This window comes from Argopecten irradians, unplaced genomic scaffold (assembly GCF_041381155.1).
Source record: "Argopecten irradians isolate NY unplaced genomic scaffold, Ai_NY scaffold_0336, whole genome shotgun sequence".
NCBI classification, from domain to species: Eukaryota; Metazoa; Mollusca; class Bivalvia; order Pectinida; family Pectinidae; genus Argopecten; species Argopecten irradians.
In genome coordinates this window covers 1-10,000 of record NW_027187803.1, presented here as the reverse complement: position 1 = coordinate 10,000, position 10,000 = coordinate 1, and the positions used below count along the sequence as shown (strand labels likewise).

At 40.5% G+C, this 10,000-nt stretch overlaps 1 protein-coding gene across 1 annotated transcript; it reads right to left on the bottom strand.

Moving 5' to 3' along the window:
- Nucleotides 1-1,990: 1,990 nt before the first annotated feature.
- On the bottom strand, nucleotides 1,991-8,881 carry LOC138312480 (monocarboxylate transporter 12-like). Its single transcript, XM_069253339.1, has 3 exons — nucleotides 8,413-8,881; nucleotides 7,673-7,942; nucleotides 1,991-2,443 (listed from the first exon to the last, which is right to left on the bottom strand). Exons 1-3 carry the CDS (start codon nucleotides 8,798-8,800, stop codon nucleotides 2,355-2,357), a joined length of 747 nt encoding a protein of 248 aa, XP_069109440.1. The 5' UTR covers nucleotides 8,801-8,881; the 3' UTR covers nucleotides 1,991-2,354.
- Nucleotides 8,882-10,000: the final 1,119 nt, after the last annotated feature.

Genomic DNA, 10,000 nt, shown 5'->3' with positions numbered 1-10,000 from the left:
CTTAGTATATTAATTTTGCTAACTTGATAAATGATACAATACATACTAATGTTCGGAGATCGTTTAGCCCCAAAACCACTGTTGGTAAGTCCTTCAATATCGACGATCCGCTCATTTCCCTCTCGAACCAGGTAGATAATAGGTATATAACAGAGTCCGGCCAAACTAATGACCACTCCTCCGAAGTAGAAGGCATTTATTGTAGTTTCCACTCAAATTCGGACACGGCACCTTAGAATTAAAATGCAAATCAACAACAACATTTTACTCTTACATCTGTTATTTTACATTACATGTATATGGTATATTATGTATTCATTATAAATTATCGACACGTCATCATCAATATGATATTTGCTATAAGGTCCCGATGATACAAAAACAATCCTACAAGAAAGAAAAATAGAGAGAAGAATACAATACCAATTGTTTTCTTTTAAACATATAAAGGTACATTTGTATTAGAATATCGAGTACACATGTTGTAATACAGTAACTAATGAAGAAAAAAATAGCTGTATTCGTGACAACATATGAAAACTAGCTCTATCGAATACTCATCGTTAACACGAGCCTTGCACTTCACACACCCAACCCACCACATACACGGGAGCCTGTCCTTATATGAACCAAATTTGTTAGAAATGTCTATTGATAGCAAAGGTTATTTAAAATGAACTAGTCTTATAAATAATAAACGACGTCCACGTACTGAATCATTTGTGACTTGGGATACTATGATCGTATATACTTCTAACAAGCAAATTCTTGGAATTTCCCCGCTTTCAGGACATATTGTAGGTAAACATTACTGAGGTAAGGTTTAATCTTGGTTTGAAACATGAAAAAAATAAACTGAAGTCTTATTCGGAAATAAGATGTGTAAAATAATGTCAGCTGAAAGTGACTATTAAACTTGGCTGAGCTCTTAAGGCATTTAACTTCGATACTAGCTTTTAAGAAATTAGGTTTACTTTTATACACTTATTGCACGGAAATGGCAGAAAATGACATTTTAAATAATTCACAGGGCCATATTACTAAGAAAAGGTCCATCGACAGTCGCGATTGTACATGACCGAGCCCTTGAGGCATTCAACCTTGTCACCAAGTTTGAAGAATATCGGTTTACATTTGGTACACATATTGCACGAAAACGAAGTGTTACAGAAAGACGGACAAACCCAAATTAATATTATAATAATTATAATATAATAATTTTCGATGGTGATAACGAAGCCTTCATTTATTTGTGTATTGAAAACAGTGTGGTTATAGACATATGTCAATCCGATTAAAATACAGATCCTTTTAACCACTTCGTTAAATAGAGGATAAGAGAACATCCAAAAAAGGGTCATGTTCAAATAACTTTTCTACCACGTATACTTCAGATGACATACATTTTCTACACATTGCTAACGATTGTGAGCCCTGCAGGTAGGGCGTTAGAATTGTACCTGCTGCCCCTATTGCATGATCGTAAAAGGCGACTAAATTTAGGATCTTATCTTGTCTATTCTTCCTAACTAACTTTATCTTTCCTAACTGCCTCCCTTGGCACCGCCTCATTTTTGGCCTTGAGTTGAGCGTTCGCCCCTGTGAGGAAGGCTCTGGGTTCTGTCCCCTGGCCGAGACACACCAAAGTCTATAAAAGTGGTAGTTTCTGCTCCTGCTTAGCGCTCAGCAAAAAGGGGAGTGGGACGACTGGTTCGCCTTTTGTCAGTATAATGTGACCGGGTGGGGTGTGTTTGCTCGGTGTCTTCGGCGGCATGCTCCAGTGATATAGCACTATAAAACGGCAAAAGTTCCACTATACAAGAAGACACTACATGAATATACCGCAGTCAACCCGGAAACACGCACCTCGCACAACATACACACAACACACCGCATACACGGGAGGCCGTCCTTACATGACCATAGCTGTTAATAGGACGTTAATTAATCAAACAAACAAACAAAGCTAACGATTGATAACGCCATTTCATCCAAGTATACATATACATTTAGCTTTGTTGTGGTCTTTGGGCGAGATGACAACATGCATGAAAATAATTCGGATAGCTTTTTCATTGTTTTCGTCCCCAGTCAAGATTCTGACAGTGCCAATTTAATTGGCCATTTTCCAGAAGGTCATCTGAACGTGACCCCTAATGAAATGTTGTCAGATCCTCTAATCAAACGTACTGATAATAAGGATCTGTATTTTAATCAGATTGAGCATATGTGCCCTTGCAACATTTTGATAATGATAAAGTTTACTATAGTGTCATTTCACTGAAACGCAGTGCCACAAACAAGCATGAAGTGTTTACCTGCGATCGGGGATCCGATGACAGCTCCTACCCCCATCAACAGGAAGTGTAGTCCGACTGATCCGGTGAGGTTCTCTGCCCCATCAGTTTCACAAGGTTTGTGTTTAAAAGGACCATATGTGTAGCTGCAATACCATTTTTTTTCCATAATAAAAACAAGTTATCCGATAATTATGCATGTTTCACAATGGAAAAAAAACGTGATCAATTCCATTTAAGTTGGTTATCGTTTATGTAAACACCTACGGCGCCTCTGATTGGTCAATTCCAACATCTCTTGATTCCGACTGGCTCTCAATTTTCGGGTTATTGTTCATAGCGCATTTTTAGCTCGCCTGTCCCGAAGGGCCGGTGACTTTTATGTCATGGCGCGGCGTCCGTCGTCCGTCCGTCCGTCAACATTTCATTTAAATCGCTACTAGTCATAGAGTTCTGTATGGATTGTAACCAAATTTGTCCACTAACATCCATGGGGGAAGGGGAACAGAACTTGTATAAATTTTGGTTCTGTCCCCTGGGGGCAGGAGGGGCGGGGCCCAATAGGGGAAATAGAGGTAAATCCTTTAAATCGCTACTTGTCGAGTTCTGCATGTATTGTAACCAAATTTGGCCACAAACATCCTTGGGGGAAGGGGGACAGGACTTGTATAAATTTTGGCTCTGAGCCCCCGGGGGCAGGAGAGGCGGAGCCCAATAGGGGAAATAGAGGTAAATCTTTAAAATCGCTACTTGTCCTATAGTTCTGCATGTATTGTAACCAAATTTGGCCACAAACATCCTTGGTGAGAAGGGGGACAGAACTTGTATAAATTTTGGCTCTGAGCCCCCGGGGGCAGGAGGGGCGGGGCCAAATAGGGGAAAATAGAGGTAAATCCTTAAAATCGCTACTTGTCCTAAAGTTCTGCATGGATTTTAACCAAATTTGGCCACAAACATTCTTGTGTGAAGGGGAACAGAACTTGTATAAATTTTGGCTCTGACCCCCCCTCCCCCGGGGACAGGAGGGGCGGGGCCCAATAGGGGAAAAAGAGGTTAATCCTATAAATCGCTTCTTGTCCTAGAGTTCTGCATGGATTATTACCAAATTTGGCTGCAAACATCCTTGAGAGAAGGGGAAACAAAATTTGTACAGATTTTGGCTCTGACCCCCTCCCCCGGGGGTAGGAGGGGCGGGGCTCATCGCTACCTGTCCTAGAGTTCTTCATGGATTGTTAACAAAAATTTAGCCACAAATATTCTTGAAAGAAGGGGGACAGAACTTGTATAAATTTTGGCTCTGAGCCCCCGGGGGCAGGAGAGGCGGGCTTAATAGGGGAAATAGAAGTAAATCTTTTTAATCGCTACTTGTCCTAGAGTTCTGTATGGATTGTAACCTAATTTGGCCACAAACATTATTCGGTGAAGGGAAACAGAACTTGTATAAATTTTGGCTCTGACCCCCTCCCCCGGGGCAGGAGGGGCGGGGCCCAATAGGGGAAAAAGAGGTAAATCCTATAAATCGATACTTGTCCTAGAGTTCTGCATGGATTATAACCAAATTTGGCCGCAAACATCCTTGAGAGAAGGGAAACAGAATTTGTATAAATTTTAGCGCGACCCCCAGGGGGCAGGAGGAGCGGCCCAATAGGGAAAATAGAGGTAATTCCTTAAAATCGCTACTTGTCCTAGAGTTCTGCATGGAATGTAACCAAATTTGGTAACAGACATTGTTGGGTGAAGAGGAACAGAACTAAATTTTTGCTCTGATCCCCCGGGAGCAGGAGGGGCGGGGCCCGATAGGGAAATAGAGAGATAAATCCTTTCAATCGCTACTTGTCCTAGAGTTCTGCATGGATTGTAACCAAATTTGGCCACAAACATTGTTGGATGAAGAGGAACAGAACTTGTATAAATTTTGGCTCTGAGCCTCCGAGGGCAGGAGAGGCGGGGCCCAATAGGGGAAATAGAAGTAAATCTTTTAAATCGCTACTTGTCCTAGAGTTCTGCATGATTGTAACCAAATTGGCCCACAAACATTCTTCGGTGAAGGGGAACAGAACTTGTATAAATTTTGGCTCTGACCCCCCTCCCCCGGGGGCAGGAGGGGCGGGGCCCAATAGGGGAAAAAGAGGTAAATCCTATAAATCGATACTTGTCCTAGAGTTCTGCATGGATTATAAACCAAATTTGGCCGCAAACATCCTTGAGAGAAGGGGAACAGAATTTGTATAAATTTGGCGCGGGCCCAATAGGGGAAATAGAGGTAAATCCTTAAAATCGCTACTTGTCCTAGAGTTCTGCATGGAATGTAACCAAATTTGGTTACAAACATCCTTGGGGGAAGAGGAACAGAACTTGTATAAATTTTTGCTCTGATTCCCCGGGAGCAGGAGGGGCGGGGCCCAATAAGGAAATAGAGGTAAATCCTTTCAATCGCTACTTGTCCTAGAGTTCTGCATGGATTGTAACCAAATTTGGCCACAAACATTGTTGGGTGAAGGGGAACAGAACATGTATAAATTTTGGCTCTGAGCCTCCGAGTGCAGGAGAGGCGGGGCCCAATAGGGGAAATAGAAGTAAATCTTTTAAATCGCTACTTGTCCTAGAGTTCTGCATGGATTGTAACCAAATTTGCCCACAAACATCTTTGGGGGAAGGGGAACAGAACTTGTATAAATTTTGGCTCTGACCCCCTCCCCGGGGGCAGGAGGGGCGGGCCCAATAGGGGGAAAAGAGGTAAATCCTTTAAATCGCTACTTGTCCTAGAGTTCTGCTTGGATTATAACCAAATTTGGCCAGAAACATCCTTGAGAGAAGGGGAAAAGAATTTGGATAAATTTTGGCTCTGGCCCCCGGCGGCAGGAGGGGCGGGGCCCCATAGGGGAAATAGAGGTAATTCCTTAAAATCGCTACTTGTCCTAGAGTTCTGCATGGATTGTAACCAAATTTGGTAACAAACATCCTTGGGGGAAGAGGAACAGAACTTGTATAAATTTTGACTCCGACCCCCAGGGGGCATGAGGGGCGGGGCCCAATAGGGGAAATAGAGGTAAATCCTATAAATCGCTACTTGTCCTAGAGTTCTGCATGAATTGTGACCAAATTTTACCACAAGCATCCTTGAGGTAAGGATGCTTGTACTTGTATAAAGTTTGGCTCTGACCCCCTGGGGGTCAGGGCCCAATAGGGGAATTATAGGTTAATATTCAAATTCCTTCAGAAAGGAAACAATTAACCTGTATTCACAACAGTACTTGTCATTACAAACCAGGTGAGCGATACAGGCCCTCTGGTCCTCTCGTCTTTTAAATAGCATTGTATTTACTGTTTTACAGGTTGTTGCTTATTCAAAGTATTTAACAATAGGCTATTGGCCCTCTATTAAGGCACTATCTTTTATATCGGGAAGATGTCACTACACAATGTATGGTGGTAAGGTTCCCTGAATGAAGACGAGAAAATGGTCATCATGGTATAAATATAAAGTTAAAGTTATGAAATAAATACGTTCCCCAACACGTGACTGTTGTTTATCATGTTTATCTAATCTCTCGTTAGTTAATTTTAAAATTGTCAAAAGATTCGTCTTTTCAAAATTTGAAAATTTACTAACTCGAGTTTGATAAACATGAAAAACAACAGTCACTTGTTGGGGAACCTCTATACATCTCAAAATGTACTTTGAAGTTAGTCTATTTTGATGAGAATGAAGTTATTACAATCAAATTACCACATGGTAAGTTTAACCCATCTCTGCACAGATTGGTAGCTCCATGTCTAATGTATGTGGAACGAAATGAGGCGACAAAACATTTAGAGTTTAAACTAATTAAAACATGGATTTATTGCATAATGTATATGACTTTTTGATTTGCCGATTGACCTCTATGAATACAGAATTAGAGAAAGACGCAACAACCTGACAGTGTTTCAGACTGATTCCAAAATCTTTAGGACATTCTGGAATTTTCACAATTTGTGACCCGACACAAAAAAAAGTAGTTTGGGTCAAGGTTTAAAATTAGAACCTATTAGAAGTCTTGAAGGTCATATTCCAGTAGTGGAATATCAATTTATTTATCCAACACTTAATATACCGAAGAGTTGCATGACACGATGTATTTTGGTAGAGAAAACTTTTCATAAATGCCACGATTTGTTACTATTTGTTATCGACCGGAACATATTCTATAACCCAACCCGGCCGAAATGCAGTGTTTCCGTCCATGTAACAGGTCTAGTCGGTCACTATGTAAGCAAATAAATAATAACTTGCGTCACCATCTTCTTATTTATAATACATTGCGTAACTCGTCCAAAGGTAAATACATTGTAGAGATGATCATTAGATTTAGTCGATTGGACGAGTTACGCAATACATTATGAATAAGAAAATAGTGATGTACTTGTTTATTTGTATCAGATGAGTCATGTCCAGGTGACCTTTGGCTTTGGCCCAGCAAATTGCTGCTGGCAAAATGTTGACAGTGAAATAGTTTGAAAATCTGAAAGAATTATTTCCGTGTACGTAGACATCTCGCCCAAAGAGCACAACAAAGCTAATCGTATATAAATTAATAGATATAGCAACGTGCAGAAACTGGATTAGATCTGAATTATGCGTGGTAAAAAAGCCATCAGAATATGACCCTTAATGGGATGTTCTCAGATCCCCTATTAAACGGAGTGGTTATAAGGATCTGTATTTCAATCAGATTGATTTAGTGATCGATTTAGCGTTTGTAATATATGTATGCATACGTCATTAGTGTTGTATTATCAGAGGCACTTTCCATTTGTAGGAAATACTGTTTCCTTTCCCTGCAGGTAGGGCGTAAGAATTGTACCTACTGCCCCTATTGCATGATCGTAAAAGGCGACTGAATTTAGGATCTTATATTTTCTCTTCTTCCTAACTAACTTTATCCTTCCTAATGCCTCCCTTGGCACCGCCTCACTTTTGGCCTTGAGTTGAGCGTTCGCCCCTGTGAGGAAGGCTCTGGGTTCTGTCCCCTGGTCGAGACACACCAAAGTCTATAAAAGTGGTAGTTTCTTCTCCTGCTTAGCGCTCAGCATACAGGGAGTGGGACGACTGGTTCGCCCGTTAGTCAGTATAATGTGACCGGGTGGGGTGTGTTGCTTGGTGTCTTCGGTGGCATGCTTCAGTGATATAGCACTATAAAAAGGGCAACAGTTCCACTATACAAGAAGACACAACATAAATATACCGCAGTCTCCCAAAACACGCACCTCCACAACGTACACGCAGCACACCGCATACATGGGAGGTCGTCCTTGCATGACCATAGCTGTTTATAGGACGTTAATTAATCAAACAAAAGTTTCCTTTCATCTCTTGCCCACACATACCTTACCTGTAACCAATCCATAAAGAGCGGAATAAGCCGCGAGGGAGGTAAAACTCGTGTAAAATGGAACCAAGCATGTAGAAATTCCACCAATCAGAAGCATCGTACCAGTCAGAACAAATGTGTTGACCCAAGGCTTGTCTGATATATAACCAATCACTACTCGTGATACAGTACTCGTTACTCCGATTATTGCAATCAGGACGACACTTTCCTGAGATGTCAGCCCAACAGAGTCGCCGTGTACAGGCAGATAACCGAACGGAATGTTGTATCCTAAAACATAAGATATCATTGTCATACGTCACTTGCAATATAAATATATATTAGTTTCATTATAAGTCAAGTGACACCAATTGGTGTAATCATCATTCATGGCACCATTCATTAATTTAAAAAAAAATCCAAATAAACTTAACACAACTCTATAATCGAAAACACATTTAATAAGAATGCAGCATTAGCAATGATTTTTAAACTTGAAATTAATAAATTTAGAAAGGACGAAACAAACTATTGATCTGAATATATGCATTCTGATTTCAACATATTTTAGACTATTATATTGATACACTTTCCATTCACTAATAGATCATTATTTCATATTTGTTTTAATGCTGAGGTTTTGCATGTGTGATCGAAAAAAATGCATAATAGCGTCGATTACATTGCAAATGTGTTTAGATACAGTATACAGTTAAGCAAATAAAACTAAACAACCTATGGTAACGCAAGCCAGTAATTACCTGCAATGTAACCACAGCTCACAATCATGTGTACTGCGAATTTGGGTGTTTGTAGCAAAGTTAAGTCAAATATATTTATCACGCGAACACATCCGGTTTCCGGCGAGTTTGTACGTGTCTTCTTATTGTCTTCAGGTCTCTTTATCGTAGTTCCTAGATCACCCATAGGTCTGTATAAGACACCACACACCACAGTATTGAGGACAACAGCAGACCAAATCCAAAGTGTCCCGCGCCAGCCGTATTTCTGCAGGAAAACTTCAGTGATCGGGGCTAATACTAGGGGACCAATTCCAGATCCAGACACTGCTATTCCTGTCGCCAAAGATCTTCGTTTTTCGAAGTACAGTCCAACGTTTACAAATGCCGGCACATAGAATAACGACATTCCAAAGCCTAGAATTCAAAATATTGGTAATTAGTTGAACTGATGTTTAATAGTCATCTATCACGAGCAATTGGACAATATTAATGACAATAAATTTATTTTTAGAAGTTGTCATGGAAATAAACAATTATTGCTTGCCAACGTGGACTTTCGGTGGTCGAGAGAATGAGCGTTTCCCTGGAGTAGCGAAACTAAAAAGGATCCAACTCCATCTGCATATAGACAATGACGTCCAAGTAAGCGTACAAATGAGATTGTAGTTACACAAACTTGATATTGACTTTCACTCAGTTTCGAAAACTATAAACTGGTGCTATATTGACATTTCCTGGTATGCAAATTTCAAGTGATTATCTTTATATCTTTATACATGATAATGTCCGGCAAAGTGTCGGTATAATACCGGAAATCACTGATCCTAACATAATAAGTGAAAAATTGTCTTAATTCCGAGGAATTGAGGAATCCAAGGGCGAGAATACTACTGAGCTTGTTGTAGAGGCGTGTAACAGACATCTAGGTGTTATGATTACAGCTGCTGATATAAGTAATCCCCATCGTGTCGGACCGAGCTCCTCCTCCCACCCGAGGGACATAATAAATAGTACGTTTCAACTCATATCGTACACGTGCGGAAGTATATGGCGCCCGCTTTGAACTATTCAAAAAGAACAGTAATCGCGAGGATTCAGTACAACCAATCGTTTGCTATGAACAGCCAAACCAAACCCGCTTTCTATCTAAATGAAGCCCTTACGAAGCAACGAGCGGCGGTGTATGCCAAAGCTAGGCATTTGAAATCTATAGGAACACTTATTGGAACGTGGACACAAGATGGACGAATAATTGTACGTGATCGGTCGGGTACAAGTCGAGTGTCACGAGACTCGCAGAACTTTCCCGCACTTCTCATTCGAAGACTATCTCCTCCCATAGGCAATGTTAGCGTTCACCCTTCTTGGTTTCAAATATTACATGTCAGTTAATATCATCCAGTCAATATGTAATTAAAACATATCTTGCTAACCATATATGATTATATACGACACATACTAACGGACAACATGTTTTCAACTTCTGATATTCAAAGAGGAATATATACATGTATGTAGTATAAAAATGAAATACATCCCGCATACCGGGAACAGGGTCCTGTGCACACGTGCACAGTGTATGTGCACTCCTTCAATAAATCTATCC